This window comes from Bos indicus, chromosome 8 (assembly GCF_029378745.1).
Source record: "Bos indicus isolate NIAB-ARS_2022 breed Sahiwal x Tharparkar chromosome 8, NIAB-ARS_B.indTharparkar_mat_pri_1.0, whole genome shotgun sequence".
NCBI lineage: Eukaryota > Metazoa > Chordata > Mammalia > Artiodactyla > Bovidae > Bos > Bos indicus.
In genome coordinates this window covers 102692217-102715426 of record NC_091767.1, presented here as the reverse complement: position 1 = coordinate 102715426, position 23210 = coordinate 102692217, and the positions used below count along the sequence as shown (strand labels likewise).

Sequence of the window (23210 nt, the reverse complement as noted above, 5' to 3'; positions counted from 1 at the left end):
CCAAAGGAGTCTTCTAAATGCGAATCTGACCCTGTCACTCCTTGGCTTAAAAACCCTGGTTCCCCAGGTCCCTCCAGACAAAGCCCAAATTCTGTAGCCCTAGAAGAGTCTGGGCTTTGTGGGCTTTGTCTCTCCCTCTAGGCTTACCTCTCCCCACTCCCCATCTTAAGTATTGATGATAAATGAATGAATGGGCAACCCAAGAAACTTCACAAACCATCTAAATTGTTATTACTCAAAGTAATAACTCATGAGCCAGCAGCAGCAGTACCTGGGAGCTATTACAAAATACAGAATCTCAGGCCTTAACGAGATTAGAATCCACATTTAAAGATCCCAGGTGATTCATTTGCATATTAAAGTCTGCAAAGTACAGATCCAGCCTATCAGTTCTCAATAAAGAGACATAATTTAGAATCATCTGGGGTGCATTTTAAGAATATCTGTAACTGGGTCCAATCCCAGACCTGCTGGATAGCAGACCCCGACAGGAGGGCCGGGGCATCTTGCCTTTTTTCGACTTTCAACTTCCCCCCCCCAAGAATTCTGGGGAGTTGCCTCCATTAACAGACAAGGTGACTGAGGCTCAGGGAAGGGAGGCAATACGCCCTCAGAACACACAACACAGAACACGCAACAGAATCAGGACTGGAATCCAGATCAGAACCCGGTATGGTACCAATTCAAATACACGGTGTTCCCTCTGTAAGGAAGCCCATAAAGCCGCAGCAGCCCCTGGCCCACAGTGGGTAGCCATCAAGCCCACTGGAGTCAGCTAGCCCGTTCACGCTCCCTATGAACAGAGGACCAAATGCAGGAGGAGAGAGGGGAAGGAGGAATTTGACCACACACTGAAAATTCTCTGTCCCTGAAGAATCACACCACAACCCATGGAACCGTCAGGGGCTCAGGAAGGCAGGCAGTACACAGTAGCGGGGAACATACTCATTGTACTGAAAGCAATACTGAGGCACGGAGGGAAAGTAGCTCACCCCCTTCAGAACCTCTCCAGACAAAGCCAACACACAGGGAAGAGGAAGCCCTGAGGACTGAGAAGAGAGGGGACCCCTTTTAGAAACCGTCCCTCCTCTTGGTGCTGCCACCTGGCTGAGTCAGAAGAACATGCCCTCAGGCCTGCCCTGTGGAGCAAGAGATGCAGAGATGCTCGCTCCCCTCTGGATGCCCAGTTTCTCACTGGGCAGTCTTCCCTCCAACCCTGTAGCCCCAAAGACCCCTTCTACGCCCCAGCCCTCTTCTCAACTGAAAGCCATGCGCGTGGACAGCAGAAGTTCCCCAGCATCTTCCTGACCCGGTGGTAACTGATGCCTCCGCCAGAAGGTGAGTGCGGCCCTATGGGCCTCTTTGGCCCCACCCTGGGTCTCTCTGCTCAGAAACCGGTTCTCCTGTGGGCTCCACCACCACTCCCTTACCCCGGGGCACCTTCCTTCTCTCCCCGATCCGGTGTGTGCACCTGCGCTTTCTCATTTCCTTATTATTCTGCCCTCCTCAAGTCCACTTCCTGTCCATCCCATGCAGCCCAGTTAAAGGCTCCCTGGGATGCCCTAGCTAGAGGGCTCTTTGCTCTCCTGCCAAGTCCCGGCCTGCGCTGCTCGTGTGGCCCTGGGCAGGCTCTGCTTTGGCTCATCAGGACTGTGTCCCAGGCTCACCCACCTCACCCCCACCCCTAGAGTTACTCAGCAAATACCTACCCAGTGCCAGCCACGTGCCAGGGCCTGTGCAGGGCACTGGAGCCCAACGGTGGCAAGACACGTGTCTCTCCCTGAAGGCGCTGGGGTCTACAGGGGAGAGCACCAGGTAAAGGGCCCATGGCAATCTCCCATCCATCTCCCATCATCTCAGGGGGTTATGGACGCATAAAGGCAGCAGGAAAGACTGGGGTGGCTCTTGGAGGAGGTGGGGAAGAGGATAGGAGAGGGTATCCATGCCAAAGCCAGAGATGACATGGAATATTTGAGGAAGCACAGGTGGATCTGTGGAGCAGAAGCATGGTTATGTTAAAGAATTTGGACTTTATTCTGAAAGCAATGTTTACTCGGTGTTGTAAAGATAGGGAAGGTGGAGCTAGAGATGGTGAAAACAGAAAGCAATGGAAAAAGAAGAGTGGAGACGGGAAGAGCGAGACCATTCAGTGAGCCTCTATTAGACCGCCGGCGCTGTGACAGCGGCTATACACACGCCTCACGTCCAGCCACATTATGAGGTCAGTATCACTGGCCCCATTTTGCAAATAAGGGATCCGGGACTCAGATAACTTGTAAAACTTATGCAGGTTCAAAAACTGAGTAAGAAAAGGAGTCAGAATGCTCTACTGGCTCTAAGCTGCTCTTCCTGCGGCCCCCGACCTCCTTTCCTGCCCCCTTATACTCCCTCTTCCTCTCTCCCTTCCTCTCTGTCTTCAGAAGACCTTACCAAGCTCCCAACCTGGGCAGTGCTGAGCAATTCCAGATGCCTGATCCCTGTTCTTACCCCCAAGTTAGTGGAGATTGAGGGGTGGGTGTCTGACTCACCCGGTGGGCAGAGGGCTGGTACAGAATCCCCAGACCACCTCCCTCCCAGGGACCCCTTGATGTGTGGGAAGAGTCAGAAGCATGTGGTTTCTCTGTGATGTTCTACACTAGGTTGAGCAAACGAGAAAGCTCTGCCAAGCCAGAGGGACCCCAGAGTAGGACACAAATGGAACTGTGGTCAGGAGGCAAGGATCTGGACTCAGGCAGGGTGGATTGAATCCCGCTTCTTAATCGTGTGGCTGAGTCAGTGGTACCTCCCTCGCAGGGATGCTAGTGGGCAGGAGGCAGGACCTGGGGCATAGCCCTGCTCGGCCCATGGCCATGACCATCCTCTTGCGGCTCAATTTTCCCTCACGGCAAGCACTGGAGACCAACCCCCAAATCTCAGGCTTAACTCTAAGCAACAGCTTGGAGAATTGGGGAGCACTTTCAGAGCCAGGGGTGGAGGAGAAAAGCCTACTGCTGATGAAGAACAGGGGTCTGGAGACAGGCAAATCCAGGTTCCTATCCCGGCCCAGCCACCTCCTAGCTCAGCGCCCTGGGGTAGGCTGCTTAACCTCTTCAAGGCTCAATTTTCTCATCTGTGAAATGGACAGAGGTAGCAAGTACCTACACACGGTACTGTTGGGAGTCCACCCAGACAGAAGGGCCTGGCATATGGTAGGTGCTCAATACACATTGAGCTAAGTCACTTAAGTCGCATCCAACTCTTTGAGACCCTATGGACTGTAGTCTACCAGACTCCTCTGTCCTCGGGATTCTCCAGGCAAGAATACTGGAGTGGTTTGCCCTGCCTTCCTCCACGGGATCTTCCCAACCCAGGGATCAAACCCACATCTCTTACTTCTCCTGCACTGGCAAGCGTGTCCTTTACCACTAGCGCTGCCTGAGAAGCCCAGTAGTGCTCAATAAACACTTGCAATTACAGGGAGGTAATCATAGCTCCTTCTTTCATCACCATCATCACCTGTCCCCTCCCCTGCTTCCCACTCCAGGAGAAGGCACTTGACATATTCTGACAGCAGCCCCACAGAGCTATTATCTGTACATTTCAGGGAAGAAGATTGAGGCCTATCCGAAAGGCCCTGGAGGCTGGGGGTAGCCAAGCCTGTGCTCAGCTTCCCTTTGGCTAGGTCAGTCTGGCTCACTGCATGGCCCCAGGTCAAGTGACTCTCCTCTCCAGGCCACCCTCTCCCAGAGGGGATCTGTCCAGCTCTGAATCTCAGCCAGCCTGGGAGGGTCTGTTCTCAGGGCCCAGGGCCAGGCCAGGATCCTGGTGGGTGCATCGAGCGCCGGAAGAGTAGAAAACGCCCCCTTTCCAGAGACCCATCCCTACCCTTGTCTGTCTGTCCCAGTCCCTAAAATACTCCTCCTTCAGTGCCTGCAGTGCTGGGGGCATCCGGGTGGGGGACTGGGGTAGGGGTGGGGGAGAACACGTGAAGGTTTATCTGGCTATGGGACTCAGCTGCAAACCTGCAGTCAAAAGTCACCCTCCAAGGCCCCAGGCACCTCCGCCCACTACCTCCGCCACTGCCTCCCCAAAGCAGACACCCTGTGTCTCTGCTGGAGCTGATTTCAAGGCTGGGTTTGTCTGGGTTGACCGTCTGCTCCAAACTCACCCTCCTTTCCTGGGGATCCTGAGTATACTCCGCATGCTGCTTAACCCTCCCCTTCCCTCTGGGACAGTCCAGCTCCCTCCCCTGCGTGTTCTGTCCCTGCCAACCCACCTCCCCTCTTCCCTCCAGCCGGGCTGAACTATTGGTAGTTCCCCAAACACAGTCTCCTCTCAGGCATCTCTAAACCTGTGCTCACTGCACTTCCTCCCCTTCTCTGTCCACCTGAGAACTCCTACTTATCTTTCAAAACAGCTTAGCCACACATGCATTGCCCTTGATTTCTGGCAAAGATGATGGTGACCGACAGTGAGAAAGGATGATCTTTTGAATAAATTGGATATCCACCCAAAGAAAATGAGTCTTGACCTCAGTCTCCACCCTAAGAATCTATTTTGAGTGGATTTTAAAGCTAAATATGAAACATAAAACATCCAGAAGATAATATTGGAAAATATATCCAAAACCTTGTAACAGGCAAAGAAACAGGATTCAATAAATATTTTCCATAGAGACAAAGATTGACAGGTTGGACCACTAAAATGAAGAACTTCTATTCTTCAGAAGACACCCTGAAAAGAGTGAAAAGGCAAGCCTCTGAGTGGGAGGAGATATTCGTAATGTGCATGTCCAACAATGAACACATATCCAGAATATTTTTTAAGCTCCTTCAAATTAATAAGAAAAAAGACAGAGGATCCAACAGAAAACTGGAGAAAAGATTTGAACAGGAACTTTCCAAAAAGATTATTCAAATGGACAATCTACATATGAAAGGGTGCTAAACCTCATTAGTCACCAAGGAAATGCAAATGAAAGCCACAGTGAGATATCACAATAGCTATTGTCAAGTCTGTTGGTAAGGACTTCTGGAGCAACAGGTGTTCTCCTACGTTTGTTTGAAGAGGGTGTACTGGTGTTACACTTTAGAAAATTATACAATGGAATCTACTAAAGCTAATTATATATAACTTTATGACTCAGCAATTGTAAACCTTAGGTATTTGCCCAACAGAAAAGTATATTATAGTGTACCAAAAGACATGAATGAGAATATCCGTAACAAGACCGTTCATGATGACCGTCAACGGGCAACAACCCAAAAGTCTGCCGATGGTAGAATGGATATAGTCACACAATGAAATACCACCCAGCAATGGGGGTGAACAAAATAAGGCTGCGTCCAGTAACACTGACAGATTTCACCATCAAAATGCTGCTCCAAAGAAGTCAGCATAAAAGGACACACAATCAAGGATTCCACGGATACAAAATTCAAAACAGGCAACACCACTCAACGAGAGAAGTCAGGACAGGAGCACTCTTTGAGGTGGTAGCGACGGAGGTGGGTGGCAGCTAGGGGGTGGGGGAGGTTTCCAGGGTATTAGAATGTTCTGTTTCTTGACCTGGGGAGTTTGTTCACCTTGTGATAATTCATCAGCGACATACTTCCATCCTTGAAACGAAAGACGTCATTTAACGTTGCAACGTAAAGTTTATTTAGAGAGCAAATAAAAGCCCTCATCCCAGGGTCTGATGGCACCTTCCAAGTGATTCCTCCCTGTCCTCCCTCCAAAAGCTGCTGTACCACCTTCCGTTCAGCAACTGCCCGTTCTGTGCCGGGTCCCGTGCCGAGCACCTCACTCCACCCACAGCATCTCATCCAACAACAGCCACCGGTAAAGGAAGGTGCCAGGGGACCCCCATGGCCCCCATGACTCAGTGCCAGCGTGCACGAGCCCTCCCTCCACACACATCATCTCATTACCCCAGCGAGGCTGAGCCCTTGCCTAACGAAACGCAGGCACCGAGAGGCTCTGGGTCTTGCCCCACTGCAAAGTGGGGAGTCCCGAGCCCAGGCACCTGCACACAACATTATACAGCCTCCTTGAGATAAGCCGGAGTAGAGACATAGAGGTGATTCCTATGGCTGGGTTAGAAATCATCTCTCCTCCCTGGAGGGGTGGGCACACTGGGATGAAGACCCGCTCCTTCGATGGACATCCAGATGTGCACCCAGATTCAGTCTCACCTCCTGCAGGAAGCATCGCTGGGGCTCCCGGGCTGGGTAGGAAGCTTCCCCAGGGTTTCCCCTCCCCAGGCCTCCCCACTGAAGCTGTCTTGTTACCATCCATTACATACCCATCCCCAGCACTAGACTGAAGACTGGAAATATAGCTCCAGCCCTTGGCCAGTGCATGGTACATCGTAGGCATCTGACACGTGCGGAGGGAAGGGACGGAGGGTGGGGGCAGAGAATGTAATTACAGAGCCGCTATTTGAATCAACGAGGAACTTCATGAATTGAGGTCTGAGTACCGGAGGTTTCAGAGCTCTGCGTGGACACAGTTAAAACCATTAACCGGAGGAGTGGGATAGACACACCACCTTCCATTCCATGTTCCTCTGTGCGGTGGACTCCAGCCTTTTTTTTCAAGGTTGTGGCCAGCCACCTGGCTCCCAGAGGCTCTGCCTAGCTCTTCCTCTGCCTCTCCCCTGCCCCCTACCCTCTGCCACCCTGCCAGGAGTTATCGGAGTTCTGCTATTAGCCTGAGGCTAATCCCACCGAGAGGCAACCCACTCCCATATTATTGCCTGGAAAATCCCATGGAGGCAGGAGCCTGATGGGCTAGCTACAGTCTATAGGGTCACAAAGAGTCGGACACAACTTAGCAACATCAACCCCACCAAGAGGTAACCAATGATACCACAGAGAGCAGGGGCTACGTGGGGGAGGGTGCGCCTGGTTCCAAATAACTCACCACCACCCCCTCTCACCTTTCTAAGTTGGGAGCCGCTGACAGTTTTTCAGCCCGAGCCCCAGTGCCAGGTGCGGGCAGGCCAGCCCACGGTAGAGGGGGAGGGGAGAAGCCTGGGCCCTCTGGAGCAGAGGGCACACCTGGCAGCTCTCCACACATCTGAGGCCATGACCTAGGCCCCTCGCCAGAGGAACAGTCTCCTGGGACCCCTTTCCCTCTCCTCCATGCCTGGAAGCTCCAATCTCTCAAGCGGCTCGTGGCTCCAGCCCGCCTCTCCCCCAGTCCTGCCCCCACCCAGCTGGTTGTGCAGGCAAAGGTGGTGGCTCCCTGGGGCTGAGCCTGGCTGGCCTGCTGTGAGCGGCTCCAACCTCTCCAGGCTTAGCGGGCTGAGCCATAAGCAGCCTGTTTATCCCTGGGAGGAATGACGGTTTTCCCTGAGCAGTGACATCTTGGAAACGGCCTGGCTCCACAAACAACAACAAACCTCCCTGCCTCAGCCCAGGATCCAGCTTGAAGGAGAAGGCTTCTGATCAGAAGGGCCTGAGGAACAGGTTGGGGGCCGCTTCCCCGAGAAGCCCAACCCTGGCCTTGACTGATGACCCTCAGGACCCAGGAAGAGGAGAGGGTGGGCAGGGAATGGAAGAGTCTCTGGATAGCAGGAAGGGGCCTGGCACTACCTGGTGCGGTCCCTGGTTGCTCCAAAAGGGAAACTGAGCCAGAGAAAAAAGGAGATTGGCCTGAGATGATCCAGCCAGCAGGGACCAGACTGCGCCTCGGTCTCCAGTCTGTTGGCCGGGCCAGGGCTTTCTCTACCATACACACTGCTTTTCCAGAGGAAAAAGCCAGTAATGTGGGGGTCCTGGAAAGGAATGCGTCACTAAGGGGGTCCCCCAAAAGTGAGCACCAAGATGAAAGCCAGGTGCTCTGAGTCATGCAGCTGGTGTCATGGAGAGAAAGCTGGGTGGGGGACCCACAGATCTGGGTTCTTGTCCCCACTGTGCCACTGAGTTGCATGGAACCTCAGGCAAGTCCTTCTTCGTCTGCCTCAGGCCCGCATCTGGCCAGAAAGTAAACACACTCAGTTATTCTGGGGCCTTGGGAGACCAAACGGGAAGTGGCTTTCAGGGTCCCCTAGGTTCCCCAGGATCCTAGCGGAGCGTGAGCACTCCCTCCTTAGCTGTATCTCTTTTGGGGAACCAGGCAGACCACTGGTTGAGAACCACACACCACCCCTCAACCCTCCGATCCACCTCCCTGGTTGGCACTGTCCCGGTGGGGCCCAATCTGAGCTCTAAGCTGCCATAGTCTGTGGGAAAGACCAGAAGTACTGCATTCAAACCAGCTGGGGCTTGTCCCTTCCACCCTCCATGGCCCAGGCCATAGTGTAGACACCACACCACCCAGCCCAGCCCAGCCCAGCCCAGCCTGATCCCTGAGTGGGCTTTCGCTGTGGGCTCAACCAGGCTGAAGCCAAGGTTTTCCCTGCCTCACCGCCTATCAAATCCCATCCCCCAACCCTTGGCCCTATGGGAGCCATCCCGACGTGAAGAAATGAGGGCCCCTCCAGAGGGACTCCCCATCGGAGCCCAAATCGGTAGTGCCCACTGTCTGCCAGGCAGAGCTAGGAGATGAAGAGGAAGAGCTGACTTGGACATCAGAGCCTGTCCTCAGGGAAACCCACCTGAGCCCTTTCCTATCACACCCGGAGCCCCAGGCTGGACCCTTGTGACCAAAGGATGAATCCGGCTCAAACCCCACGTTCATAAGACGTGAAGCAACCACAGTGAGTACCACCACCACTGGACATATTCCAACTGCAGTGTTTGCTCTAGCTAGGGAAGGCTGGGTAGGATTAAGACCTGGAGAGAAGGGAAGAGAAGAGATGGGCTTTCCGGGCAGTGGGGACAGCACGTGCAAAGACAAGAAAGCAAGGGAGTGGGGTGGTTTCACTAACACCAGACACTGATGATCAAAAGCCCCCTCGACCATCTCCGGTTCAAAGCCCCGGTGACATTCCCCACAGTGGGGCCACTCACCTCAGCTGCCTCCATCTTCACCAGCCCCCTACCCCCGGGTACAGCAGATGCCAGGCTGGGCCAGGAGCGGGCCCTGCTGTGGAACTTGGCTCCCCAAAGGGCCCGCCCTGGGCTAAGCCTTGCCACGTGCTAGGGCTGGGGAAGAGGGGAGGTGCCCCTTCGCTGGGTGTGGAGGACTCAAGGGGCCCTGGTGGAAACTTTGACTGTGGCCGCAGTGCCCTGGCTGGGATCCCATGGGCACTGGCAGGCCAGGCACTGCGGCTCCCTCCTTCCAGGAGACAGACCCACTCCAGCCGTGAGGACAGGGGAGTCCGATAGTCCCAGCTGTGAGGCCTGAGGGCGGCGGAACGATGTGGCGAGCTCTTGGTGAGGGATCTAGTGGCTCCAGACTTAGCTAGGCATCTCAAGCCAGGAGTGGCAGACTCCAGACTGAATGTCATTGCTGGGGTCGGGGTGATGACACCCACATACCCGGTCCTTGCTGTTCCAGGAGGCAGACATCCTCCAACCTGGTCCTGGCCAGAGACCTGCTGTGTGAACTGAGGCATAGCCCCTCCACTCTCCGCACCTGGCTCTCCTCGGCCCTGAGCTCCCAGGGCAGGAGGATTCTTCTCGGACACCTCAGGACAAGAGGAGAGATGCAGGCTCTCTCCACGTGGACAACAGAATCGGCCTCTGTCTGCTCACAGCGCCTAACTCTGCGGGGTGAGCCGGACCCTAACAACGACACCCTTCCTCACAGGTCTCAGCGAGAAGCCAAAGGAGCAGGTGCAGACCTTCCCCAAGGGGCTCAGGAGGCAGAGCATCTCTATCTCTGCCTGGACTTTCAGTGGACATTTCAGCAGACACCTCAGGGATCAGCCACCGCAGCCCTCTACCCAGACCAGCCCCCCGAGAGCACCACTTCCTTCCCCTCATGGAAGGCAAGAACAGCCATCCTTGTGCCTGGTGGGTGGTCAGCACCATGGGCTGAGAGCTCCCTCCCCACTCAGCGTCCGGACTTCTGATCACCAAACATTCCTTTCTCTCGGCAAGAAAAGCCGGCTGACCAGTGTAGAAGTGGTAGCAGCACACAGTGCAAGCACGCCCCAGCCCTGCAGGGTCCCCACCCGCCGAGACAGACAGACAGACACACACACACAGAGCTATCTCAGAGCAGAACATAACATGGTTTGGTTGCAACATGCCTCTCAATGGCTGCCCTGGGGAAGAAACAATAGAAACAGGGGCACAGGGTGGCCTGGACAAGAGCCCCCAGCCCACCGCACACGCACCCTGGCACCCAGGCACCTACCCAGCACACTCCAGCAGGGACCTGGGGACTCCTGGCTGCTGTTCCTGCCAGCCCGCCCGCCCGGCTCTCCGCCTGGCTCCTCCCGCAGGCGGGCAGGCGGCCGGGCGGCCGTGACTGTGGCAGCTCCCGGCGGCCGTGTCAAGCAGCTGCCTTCCCCAGACAGAGCTCCTTTGTGTCAGCAGAGCTATTTATGGACTTACCCAAGTTCCCCAGGGGAGCGATACCTGCTGGGAAAAGCAGAACCAAATGACCAGGTTCCACCTCGCACATCTAGGTAGCCGTTTTCAAAACCCTTGCATCACTCGTCCCTCCTCCTCCTCTTCCTCCTCCTCCTCTCTGCCCTCCTCCTCTTCCTCCCCCTCCTCCTCCAGCGCCCTTCCCAAACACACACCCGGTCCAGCCCGCTGCCGCCACTCTAGAAAGAAGCTGAATTTCTTTCTTCCATCAAACAGAAAACTCTGTAATTTCCCAAGACACTTTCATCTGAGCAGGAGTCCGGGATGTCTTGAGGAAGAGTCCTCCACCACCCCATCCTTCAGCCGGCAAGGGGACCAGCGGCTCCCTGGGTGACAGGCTCACATGCACCAGCCTTGACTCCCCAGCCGCGCCCGTCCCCAGGACTGGGGCTGCCCCACCCCGGACCCCCGGAGTGCTGCTCTGGAGAGAGAGGTGTCCACTTTTCACGGTGGCAATCCCGGGCACTGAGGATCCCAAGCCGACTGCACCCCCACACACATCCTGAAGGCTCCCCCAGCTGGGGCATCCCAACCCACTGGCCGCAGCTCTGGGCTCCCCCAGCAGGGGCAGGACAGAGCCAATCACCGAGGCTTTCCAGGCACACCCCCACCCCTACCCCAACCCGCCTCTCATCCCAGTGGGCGGCTGCAGTTTAACCCAGGGTCCAGCAGCCTAAACGCACTGACTCCAAGAATGCCACAGCCCCCGCTGCGGGGGAGCGGCTGCTTCAGTCACCTCCCGACCGACCGAACCATCAGCGCAGCAAACACACATGTTTTTATTTAGCACTTTTGTGTGCCGTGTCTGGGCAATCAGAGGTGGACAGAGAGCTTGGGGCTTCCTTCCCCCGAGTACGGGGGCTGAAAGGGGCATGTTACAATAGCCCAAGAGTAAGGATCACAAGTGAAGGAGATGTCCCTATCAGAGGGACCACGTGAGTGGGAGGATGGGGGGGCAGCAGGCGAGGGTCCCCTGTTCAGGTTCCAGCTCCAGCCCTGGCTGTCCGGACATCACTGAGCAAGTCCCTACCCATCTCTGAGCCTGGGTCTCCTCATCTGTAAAATGGGACTGACAGCCTTTGACCTGCCCACTTGTGGGGTTATTAGAGGATTCAGTGATTGTGGGGCAGGCACTCTTCTGAGAGTCTGGCCTTCATTAATTCATTTAATCCTGATTGACACCTCGTGAGGCAGGTGCTAGTATTACCCTATTTACAAAGGACCCAAGGTGGGGAATGGCAGTGGAAGCTGCCCACAGCTTGTTGTTTGAAGACCAGTAGGATTTGCAGGAGCTTCCCAGGTGGCGCTAGTGGTAAAGAACCCATCTGCCAATGCAGGAGACATAAGAGACCTTGGTTCAATCCCTGGGTTGGAAAGGTCCCCTGGTGAAGGGAATGGCTACCCACACCAGTATTCTTGCCTGGAGAATTCCACAGACAGAGGAGCCTGACCGGCTGTGGTCTGTGGGGTTCACAAAGAGTCGGACAGGACTGAGTGCCTAAGCACAGCACAGATCCAACTCCAGGATGCCCACTCGGAACCACTGCAGGAAGCTGCCTTGCCAGCACAAAGCTATTTGATGGTGAGGCTACGGCTGCTGCAGACGCTTGTCTGATGTCCTCAAACACACCACGGACTGTGCCTGAGGCTCTGGTCAGGGATGTCTGTTCCATAGCCAGTTCCAACCTGAGCATGCTTACCACCCTCATGGCCAGCTCCCTGGATGTCAGCCCAGAAAACACAGGGCAGGAGCCCCGTCCTCTTTTCCGCCACGGCCACCCTGGGCCAGAGCGCTCTCCCTCTGCCTCTTGCTCCCCCTAAATGAGTCTCAGCGCCCCTGAATGTCTGCCTCTGCCTGCCTCCCTGCCCGTCTCCCACTCTCTAGTCCTGTCTCTCTCACATATACAGCATACTCATGCATGCTGACATAAGAAAACATCCTTTATTAGGGTCAACTCAGAACAGCCCTCATCTGAGCTGGGCACTTACACTCCCCCATCAACACTTCGTCTTGTCCCTGGGGGCTGAGCCAAGGCAGTCCTTGCACAGCCCAGGAAACTTCCAGATTGGAAAACTATCATTTGCCAGGTTCCTGGGAAGCAGGGCCCACTCCTGTCCAGGAAAACCAAGGAGGTGAGTCTTAGGAGATGGCCAGTTCTAATGGGCGACGGACAGTTCCCAGGAGGGAATATCTGGCGCTTGGGGTAGGATTTCTCAGCGTGGAGAGCCTGAATATAGGGTCTTCCTTGAGATGAGAGGAGTCCCTGAGTTCAGCTGAGTCTTCACTTCTCAATCAACATAAAGTTCCAAGCGCCAGCTACAGGCCGGGCTCTGGGCTGGGCCATGGGGATAGGGTGGAGAGCTGGCAGACCAGGACCCTGTCCTCACCAGGCCAAACGACATAGGGTGCACAGTCAGACTAGGGAGCACATCATTGGATACTGTGTCAGAGCAGCCCTGCCAACCCAGGGCGCTGAGTTGGGAACAGATCCAGGATGTATCCATCAGTGCTCCGGACCACTAGGATGACGACGAAAGGGCACAGCAGGAAAGTGCCCTGAGGCCCAGGAGGGGGCCAGGCCAGCCTGGGAGAGCACCTAGTGCCTGGGGAGCCCAGGGGGCCACTGCCCTCTGCCTCCCCACAGGTCCAGACGCAGAGCCACAGAGCACGCGGCCCCTCCCTGTGTGCAGCCTGGGTAGGATGAGACAGTCACTGTCAGTCAGGCCACCTAAACCAGAAGGGCACCTGGAGATCTTTCATTCCTATTCCCTTTCTATAGCCAGTGAATACGAGGCTCAGAGAGGGTAAGTGACTTTCCCAAGGAAACAGAGCGAGTGAGTGACAGGGCCAGGACCAGAGCTTGCCAACCCCCAGTCCACTGCTTCTTCTGTCGCATCCCAGTGCCTCTCAGTTCAGTTCAGTGGCTCAGTCGTGTCCGACTCTTTGTGACCCCATGACCCACAGCATGCCAGGCCTCCCTGTCCATCACAAACTCCTGGAGTCTACCCAAACCCATGTCCATTGAGTCGGTGATGCCATCTAACCATGTCATCCTCTGTCATCCCCTTCTCCTGCCTTCAATCTTTCCCAGCATCAGGGTCTTTTCAAATAAGTCAGCTCTTCACATCAGGTGGCCAAAGTATTGGAGTTTCAGCTTCAATATCAGTCCTTCCAATGAACACCCAGGACTGATCTCCTTTAGGATGGACTGGTTGGATTTCCTTGCAGTCCAAGGGACTCTCAAGAGTCTTCTCCAACATCACAGTTCAAAAGCATCAATTCTTCGGCACTCAGCTTTCTTTATGGTCCAACTCTCACATCCAAACATGACCACTGGAACCCTCAGACCTACATAAATGATGGTGCTGTTCAGGACAGGAGGATCTTGGGAACAGCGAGATCCAGGTGGCCCACAGGGTCAGCACCTGGGCCCTCAGAACCTGGGCCCCACTCACTGATCTCCATATGTTATTTAACAAACACCTATTTGACGCTTAGGCTGTGTCAGCACTGCGCAAAGCACGTCCCAATTACTGACTCATGAAACCTTCACAACCCTATTAGCTATGATGTCTAGTGTCCCCAGTTAGCTGCTGTTGTTTAGGCGCTCGGTCATGTTCAACTCTGTTGCGACCTCATGGACTGTAGCCCGCCAGGCTCCTCTGTCCGTGGGGATTCTCCAGGCAAGAATACTAGGCTGGGTTGCCATGCCCTCCTCCAGGGATCTTCCCAGGAATGGAACCCGTGTCTCCTGAATTGGCGGGCAGATTCTTTACCACTAAGCTACCCAGGAAGCCCATCCCCATTTTACAGAGAGGTAAACGGAGGCAAAGAGATGATTAAACCTGTTTAAGGTCACCAGTAAGTACAGAGCCACGGATCGAACCCAATCCACTGTGCCCTGCACAAGGCGGCCCACAGAACAGAGCCCTCTGGCTATGTACCGAGAAGAGTGCTGGCTACACAGCCCAACCATATAGGCAAACATCTCACTGTTCAGACAAGCTGGCAGCAGCTTCCAGGGCTAGGACCAGGGAGGGTTAGCAGGGAGCTAGTGAATGTGCACCTCCCATTTTAAGAGGGGCGGCACCCATGGGTTCCAGGGAGGCCCCTCGGGAGGCGCAGCAGCAGCAGCAGGATTCGGCCCAGACGCCCTGGCCAAGCCGCGGCCCTGCAGTTGGACCACAGCACGGCTCCCTCCCTGTCTTCCCTCACTGCCTCCGCTGTGTTAAGCCTGGGACATCTGGAACTGTGTTTGCAAGACCCTGTCCTGAGCCTCGGGCAGATGGAAACCCGCCCACCTTCCTTCCCCCCACAGCCTCCACCTGGGGGAAACGGGGCCTTGGCAATACCTTCCTCAAAAAAACCCCCCAAAAACAAGAGGGTACCTGCCGAAGGCTATTTAATGAGCTTTCCCGTCCTGGCTTCTGATGCAAAGTCCACTGGGATTTTATTCCAGGGTGGGGAGGACAGTGATGTCACTTGGCAGAAACAGGGCACCAAGCCAAGGGAGGCGGGGCCCCAGGAATCCAGAGCGGGCGACAGACTAAGACCACCCCAGTCCCCACCAGCAGAGGCTCAGGCTTTTAATTCCCTGGACAATGAAGGGACCAGTCCTGTGTTATGGGTGACAGGGGGTACTGGAAGCCGGGGCCCCACACAGAGGCCCCACTTTCTACAGAACCCTGCCCTCCTCCAACCTGTGACAGAAGAGACTGATGGCCCTGGGCTGCCCTGGGAAACTGTGGAATATCTGTATATGCCTCTCCAGTCCAAGCTCTGAATTTGCTAACCTACTGGGGGAGTTCTGGGCCTTTAACTCATTGGGTCTCAGAGCCTTGGTTTGGGGGTCTACAAGTCTCCATGCACAAAGGCCACCCCCACAGAAGAGTGGGCCAAGAGACACTGATTATTTCAATAACTATTGAACCCTTGTCACGTGCTTGGAACTACGGGCACAGACAGAGAAGTAGCCTGCGCCTGGGCTCTGACTCGGAGGGCGGGTGGTGACCTTGGTGCTGACACTTCAAACAAGAACTGTTCTGCCATGTGTTGGCCTCTCTGGCCCTAACACCAGGGCAGAGGACACACACTTCTACCGCTTGCTAAGGGCATGCTCCTGGCTCTTTCTGGGGGCACTTGCCTTGCTCTTGGGGGCACATGCTGCAAATAGGGGGCTGGGGCAGGACAAAGCAAGCATCCATCCTCAGGTTCAAATCCACAGGGAGTTCTGGACTGTAGTCTGCAGAACCCAGGGCAGGTCCCTTCCCTGTTATGGGTCTCAGTCTTCCATCCCTAAAAAGAGGCTGGAGATGGGTGTCCAGTAGCCCCCTGGGTCTACTCCTCCCCTTCAAAGTCAGTCCCAGGCCCCACAAGCTCCTCCCTAAAGGATTAGGTTCCAGCAGTGGTATTTAGAAAGAGTATAGACTTTGCAGCCCCCCAAAATTTGAGTGTGAGTCATCTTGGGCAAGTCACTTTAATGTCTCTGAGCCTTGGTTTCCTAATCTGTAAAATGGGGCTATGACTGCCTGCCTCAGTGGGCCCTGCAGGAGAACGAGTGAGGTAGTGCTCTGGAATGCCTGGCGCTCAGTAAATAAGAGCTATGGCTATTGTTGTATTGTCATTGCTGCTATCGCCTGGAGAGTCCCATGGATGGAGGAGCCTGGTGGGCTACAGTCCACGGGGTCGTGAAGAGTCGGACACGACTTCACTTTCACTTTCACTTTCATCATCCGTCAAAGGACAGAATTGATGGAGTGGGTTGGTGAAGAGAGTAATGTAAAATGCAAAAATAGCTGTTGAGGGTCAAATAGATGAAGGCCTAACACGGTGCCTGGTTCGACTAACAGCTGATAATCACTAACATTTATTGAGCAACAAGCTATAATTATTCCCATCCTACAGATGGGAAAACTAAAGGCAGAAAGGTTACATGGCTAAAGCAATGGCAAAAATGGCAGCATGGCGCCAAGGTGTACACTCTTAAGCTGTGTGTCCTGCCCTGACTCGTGTTCCCCAAATGTCTCTGCTCTTGCTGTCGGCCTCTTCCTCAGGAACTTCAGGCAGCAAGATCAATCTCCAGTTTGCTCATGGGAACTGCATCTCCCAACCACAGTGAGGGGGAAGCCCACATGCAGCAAAAGCCAGGAGTCCAAAGTCCCCCAGCAGAGCTGGTCCTTAGAACTGCGGCTGGCCAGCTTCTGCCTCCAGCCCAGGGCACGCATGACAGTCACCTCAGCGGCATCAGCCTGACCTTGGGTGGCTATAGCAGCACAAGATGGCCAAAAGCCACCACTATCTTCTTTCCTGGCTTCAGTCCAACCAGCCACTCGTCCGCCTGGGATTTCAGGCTTTGGGGAGGAATCCTCGACCCACTGGGATTGTGCCAGCTCCAGGGTCAGCCCATCTTGACCACTGGAGTTCCTGGGAAGTGTTTGGCACAGACTTGGAGGCCAACTCTGTGACCTTGGCTGCTGCTGCTGTTAAGTCACTTCAGTCGTGTCCGACTCTGTGCAACCCCATAGACAGCAGCCCACCAGGCTCCTCCATCCCTGGGATTCTCCAAGCAAGAATACTGTAGTGGGTTGCCATTTCCTTCTCCAATGCATGAAAGTGAAAAGTGAAAGAGAAGTCTCTCAGTCGTGTTCGACTCTTAGCATGGACTGCCCATGGACTGCAGCCTACCAGGCTCCTCGGTGCATGGGATTTTCCAGGCAAGAGTACTGGAGTGGGGTGCCATTGCCTCCTTCGGACTTTGGCTGCTAAACATCGTTAATCCCCAGACTCCCCCAAGTTAAGCGCTTGCTTGGACTGTTAGGCCTAAAGCCAAATTACCAAAACAGAGGATCAGCAGTTGAAAGACTGGCCTGAAATGCTGGCTTTGCTGCTGTTTAATGCAAGACCTGGGCCAAGACCAGTCCCCTCTTTGGGCCTCAATTTCCCCGTCTCTAAAATGGGTACAGGGGTTGAATGAGATCAGATCTACCCAGCATGCAGTCTGCAGAATGCACTGGTCCATGAGCTGCTTGTTACTGGTTTATAATAAGATAAGCAACAAAGTCAACAGTGTTTGGAAACTTCTGTAGCAACTTGACATGGCTGTGACATCCAAGTACAAGACCGTGGACTGGTTGGACTGAAGAAGTACAGGGCTGGGTTCGGCGCTGTCAAACTGGCATGAGAGATCCTACTCAGTGCACATTTTAACTAAGTACAAGGCTCTTCACCACAGGTGATTTAAGAAGCCTGGTGCAAACGATGCTGTTTCTATGAGAACTCACTAACCAGGCCTCTATAACAGCACTCACACCTGCAGGGGACTCACCATCCCGTCACCTAAGCAGTTTCCTCTCTGGGGCTCCCAGCTCAGAGAATGGAACCACCAATTGCCTATTTGCCTAAACCAGACGCATGGGCGTCATCCCTCTCCCAAACTCTCTCTCCACCCAGCGAATCCCCAGTCTCGCAGATCCCGCCTCCTCCGCACCATGCAGAGCTCTCGTCTCTCTTCATCCCTGCTGCCTGCCAGCACCTCTTCCCAAGGTGAGGGCGACAGACTCCTCACTGCTCCCAGCCTCTCACCTCGCCGTCGTCCACACCATTCTCTGCAACGAGGCTGCAAGCTTTCCATGACACAGGTCGAACACACAGCTCCCAGTGCCCTGGGATAAAGCTCAGACCCCTTACACAGCCTCTCAGGCTCCTCCAGCCTCGTCCTCATCTCCAGCTCCGTTCCCCTCCCTCATGCTTTCAGCACACTGGTCTGCCTTGAGGTCCTCCCCCAGAATGATCTTGCCTCCACCTCTCTGCTGCCCCTTGCCTCATGTTCCTGACCACCCGCACTGGGCCTTTACTATAAATGTCATCTTTTCCTTACGTACTTTTCACACTTGGTTGGTGTCTGTCTTTCCTCCAGTTGTCCTCCACCACATCAGACTATGAACTAGCTCTATGGACATGAGAACTCTGTTGGCTGATGAACCATAAAGTAAAGGACATCTGGGACTCTGCCTGACCAGCTTCCAATTGCCCTTCTTTACCATCTGAGAAACTGCCCGTCCTTCCCTCACTCTCAAAACAGGTGACTCACATTAAACTGACCCACCTCCCACTCCAGGGATGGCCATGTGACTCAGCCCTTGGTCTAGCACTTTGTCCCATCCTATAGTCTTCAGCGACTGGGATAGGCACATGATCCGGCTCGAACCACTAAGACTCAGACCCAGGAATACTGTTGAAAGGATCGAGGGCATCACACTACAAGGCCATCACCCTGGTACTTCTGGCAACTATCTGCCCTCACTAAGGGAGTGAGCCAACACATAAACAGGTCGAGCCCAGAGACAGAGTGAAGAATGCCAGTTCTGGTGATGCTGCTCAAGGTCCTGAATCCCTCTATGCCTGAAGACTACCCTCCTAAATCCAGTAAATTCCATTTCCGGCTGAAGCTAATTTGAGTTGGGTTCTTGTCACTGGCAACTGGAAGATTCTTGACTGACGTGTGCGGAGTCACCAGTATTTAGCACAGTGTCTGACATACAAGAGCTACTCTGAAATTATTTTTCATTCATGCAGTCATTCAACAAACATTCAGCAGTGAAACAGTGACCAGGCTTGCCCTATAGGAAGGGTCACCTTGGCTGCTGTTTGGAGAGGTGACTACAGGGAGAGGAGTAGGAACTGGAAGCTCCCCTACTACCATGCAGTAGTCCCAGGGACAGAGATGAGACCTAAACGGCGGGGCTGAACAGAGGGAAGGGTGCGGACAGGAAGAGTCTCAGTTCTGAATTCACTGGAGAACCTCTGGTGATCTTGGCTACTCTCTGGTGCTCAGTTACCCGGTCTCTTTCAACTCCATCATTTGAGCATCCCTATGCTATCTCCCACTGCTTATAGAGTCCCTCTCTGCCAACACTCAAATTTTCACTGAAGGCTGTTGAGGTCAGCGTCAGGGGCAAGTCCAGAGGCTGGTTTTGACAGGCAGAGAGTATAGTGTGGTAGCTAAGAGCACAGATTCTGAAGCCAGATGCCTAGATTTGGATCATGGTCTACACCTCCTAGCTGTGAGACCGTGTATACAGTCTATTTAACCTCTCTGTTCCTTTGTTTCTTCATCTGTAAAATGGAAATAATAACAACAGTGTTAAGCAGATTAATATTACAGCAGAAGGAAAGGACATCTGATAACTATTAGGTGGTATTATTATTATTTGCAATAGGAAATCCAGAAAGAGAAAGTTTTAAAACATAGAAAATACAGACTTCCCTGGTGGTCCAGTGGCCGCCAATGCAGGGGCCTGGGTTCAATCCCTGGTCGGGGAACTAGATTCCACATACTGCAACTAAGAGTTCTCACGCGACAACTAAAAGATCCTGCGTGTCGCAACTGAGACCAGACGCAGACAAATAAATATTAAAAAATAAAATAAGTAAATATATTTTTTAAAAACATAGAAAATAAATTATTCCAAAAATTAGTAGAAAATTTCCCTGAACTAAGAAAAGACTTGGGCCTTTCGGCTGAAAGGACTTACCTAGTGAGTACCAGGAAAAATTACCCAAAAGAGGACAAACAGCTAGAAATAATCTGATGAAGCTTCTAAATTCCTAAGAGTAGAGAGAGAAATCCTGCTTGCTTCCATAAGGAGACTTCAGAGATTCAGGTGAGAACTGCACTTCTTACAACACCAAATGCGGGGACAATAGAGCCCTTCTCTCAGGTTCTAGGGAAAGACTGCTAACACGGAATTCACTACTCAGGAAAAGATGACTCAAACACAAGGGCAAATATTTCCAGACTTAATAAAGACTAAGAACGTATGCCACCCACAGATCTTTTCTGACGAATTTATCCAAGAAAGCTCTCCAAACCAAAATGAATCAAAATCCAGAAGTCAAGAATAAGATGCTCTCGGATACAAGAGACCAGCAAGCAATGAAGCCAGAAGCATTTAGACATTTAACTACATATAATGTAACTGCGAAGTTATATGCAATCTTAAGTAAAAGATTTTTACTAATGTTTAAGAATAGTAACAATCAGAAAATACAATTTCAGATGATTTCAGCAATACTTAGGAGTCATGGAGAAGAAAAGCAAAGAGAAGTATGGTCAGCTGACGTGGGTTGTAGGACATGAGGACACGCTCTTGTAGGTCTGATGTCATTCTCGATAGTGAAACATGTTTGTGAAAAAGATTTGGGTAAAATTACCAAAGAAGCCTGGCATGCTACAGCCCATGGGGTCACAAAGAGTCGGTCATGACTGAGTGACTAATACAACAACATATAACTTCCAAGGAAATTTTACAGAAGAATAATGAGAGGTTGCAAAGTGAAAGCGTTAGTCACTCAGGCATGTCCAACTCTTTGCAGCCCCATGGACTGTAGCCTTCCAGGCTCTTCTGTCCATGGAAGTCTCCAGGCAAAAATACTGGAGTGGGTAGCCATTCCCTTCCCCAGGGGATCTTCCTGACCCAGGAATTGAACCTGGGTTTCCTGCATTGAAGGCAGATTCTTTACCACCTGAGTCACCAGGAAAGCCCAATGAGATGTTAGCCTTGGGATATTTAATACTACTGTTGTAGGAATAGATGGATTAATGAGGGAAACAAGAATTTAGAAATCAAGCCACTAATGTGTGGACATTTGGTCTATGATAAGTAAGTAAAGGAAGAATAACTTAAAAAATAGGTTTGAAAAAACTGGTCAACTCTTGGGGAAAAAAATTAATAAGAGTTCCATCTGACACCATGTACTAGATTAAGTGCAGAAGAATTAAAATATGAAGGTGAAACATAAAAGGTTAAAAGTACTTGAAGAAGATATAGGAGAATATTCATTATAATTTTGGAGAGGAAAGTCCTCAGCAAGTACAGCCCCCTACGACCAAAAAACAGAGTTGACTACAAAAATACTTGATTATTTAAAAATGTTAACTTCTGAATGACAAAAAAAAGAGTATAAATAAAGTTAAAAGACAAATGATAAACTGGAAAAAATATTTGTAACCTACATAATAAGCACATGGTTAATATTCTAATATCATAAATAAAACAACTGCCCCAGTAGAAAACTGGGCAAATTATATTAACTGATGAGCCAAAGAAGAAGAAATATGAAAGACAAATAAAAATAAAGAGAAGCCCAACCTCACTAATAATCAAACAATTGCAAATTAAAATGACACTGGTGGTAAAGAATTCACCTGCCAATGTAGGAGACATAAGAGATGCGGGTTCGATCGGTGGGTTGGGGAAGATCCGTTGGAGGAGGGCATGGTAACCCACTCCAGTATTCTTGCCTGGAGAATCCCCATGGACAGAGGAGCCTGGTGGACTACAGTCCAAGGGGTTGCAAAGAGTCAGACACGACTGAAGCAACTTAGCATACAAAATAAAATATAAATTTTCCCTTCTCATACCAACAAAGAATTAAAAAGCAGTGACATCCAGTATTACGTAGGAAAATGGTCACTGTCGTTCACTATTAGGCAAACTGTACTAACCTCCCTGTTTCTTTGTTTTCTCATCTATGAAAGTGAAAGTGTTAGTCGCTCAGTGGGAATAACAACAATAATGGTGGAGAGATCACACATTTAAACAGAAGAAAAGCATTTGTGCAGCACTCTGGGGGTGTGTCGTGCTCTGCCCTACGGAGAAGTGCAGTAAGATGTAACGTACAGGCCATTCTCAGAATATTTACTGCAGCAACGCTCATAATGTCAAAACATCGGAAACAACCTGAGCACACATCAATATGGGAGCAATTAAATAAATTATGGTCTATTGGCTACAAAAAAGAACGGAGAACCTAAGGCTGATGTGAAAGATTTACATTCCCAGGTGGCACCTGCTAATGCAGGAGACATAATGAGACTTGGGTTCGATCCCTGGGTGGAGAAGATCCCCTGGAGGAGGACATGGCAACCCGCTCCAGTATTCTGGCCTGGAGAATCCCATGGACAGAGGAGCCTGGTGGGCTACAGTCCATGGGGTCGCAAAAGAGTCGGACACCATTGAAGCCATTTAGCATGTACACACATCAATCTTTAAAAAATGAGTTACAGAAACTTTTGTATGACACCATCTAGTAAAAATAAAATAGCATATGTCTACATATGTGTATGAAAAATATTTGGAGGAACACAGCAAACTTGTAGCAGTAGCTATCAATTGGGAGATTTTCTTTATTTCACTCAGCTCAGTAATGTTTAGGATTTATCTGTATTAAGTATTATACAAGTATATCATCAAGGAACATATATAAATATTCTCATTTGTAATATATAAATAAATAAATAAATTCAATTTCTTCAAATAAGTTTAACGACCAATGTACAAAACCAACATGGACATTTTTTTCCCCAAAACTTTTCCTTTGAAACTTTAAAAGAAGATTTGCATAAACAAAGAGTGGTAATCTGATTCTTGGATGGGAAAATAGTATTTTACATACTTCAATACCCAACTTTTTGATAGTTTTTTTTTTCTGATGTGACTTTTTAAAAATGTTTTATTAAAATAGAATTGATTTAAATGCTGTGCCAGTTTCAGGTATACAGCAAAGTGATTCAGTTTTACATGTGTGAGTGTGTGTATGTATATACATATGCTTTTTTAGCCTCTTTCCATTTTAGGTTATTATAAGATATTAAGTAAGGCGTTATATAGTAGGTTCTTGCTGGCTATCTATTGTATATATTTTAGTATTTTAAAATATATTTTAATCTTAAATTTGACGTG

The 23210-nt window shown here is 51.7% G+C and overlaps 1 protein-coding gene across 11 annotated transcripts in view; it reads right to left on the bottom strand.

Annotated features, from left to right (window-relative positions):
- RGS3 (regulator of G protein signaling 3) overlaps positions 1-23210 on the bottom strand; it is a 153257-nt gene that overhangs the window by 23254 nt on the left and 106793 nt on the right. For 4 of the 11 annotated variants that reach the window (XM_070795313.1, XM_070795317.1, XM_070795315.1 and 1 more), the window contains one exon: positions 10431-10457. The exons of 5 other annotated variants lie outside the window; for them this stretch is intronic. In XM_070795313.1, the coding sequence (XP_070651414.1) occupies positions 10431-10457 (27 nt within the window). Of the gene's footprint in view, positions 1-10230; positions 10388-10430; positions 10458-23210 lie in introns of those variants that run through there. 2 more of the 11 variants (XM_070795314.1, XM_019966771.2) reach the window with 2 other exon arrangements.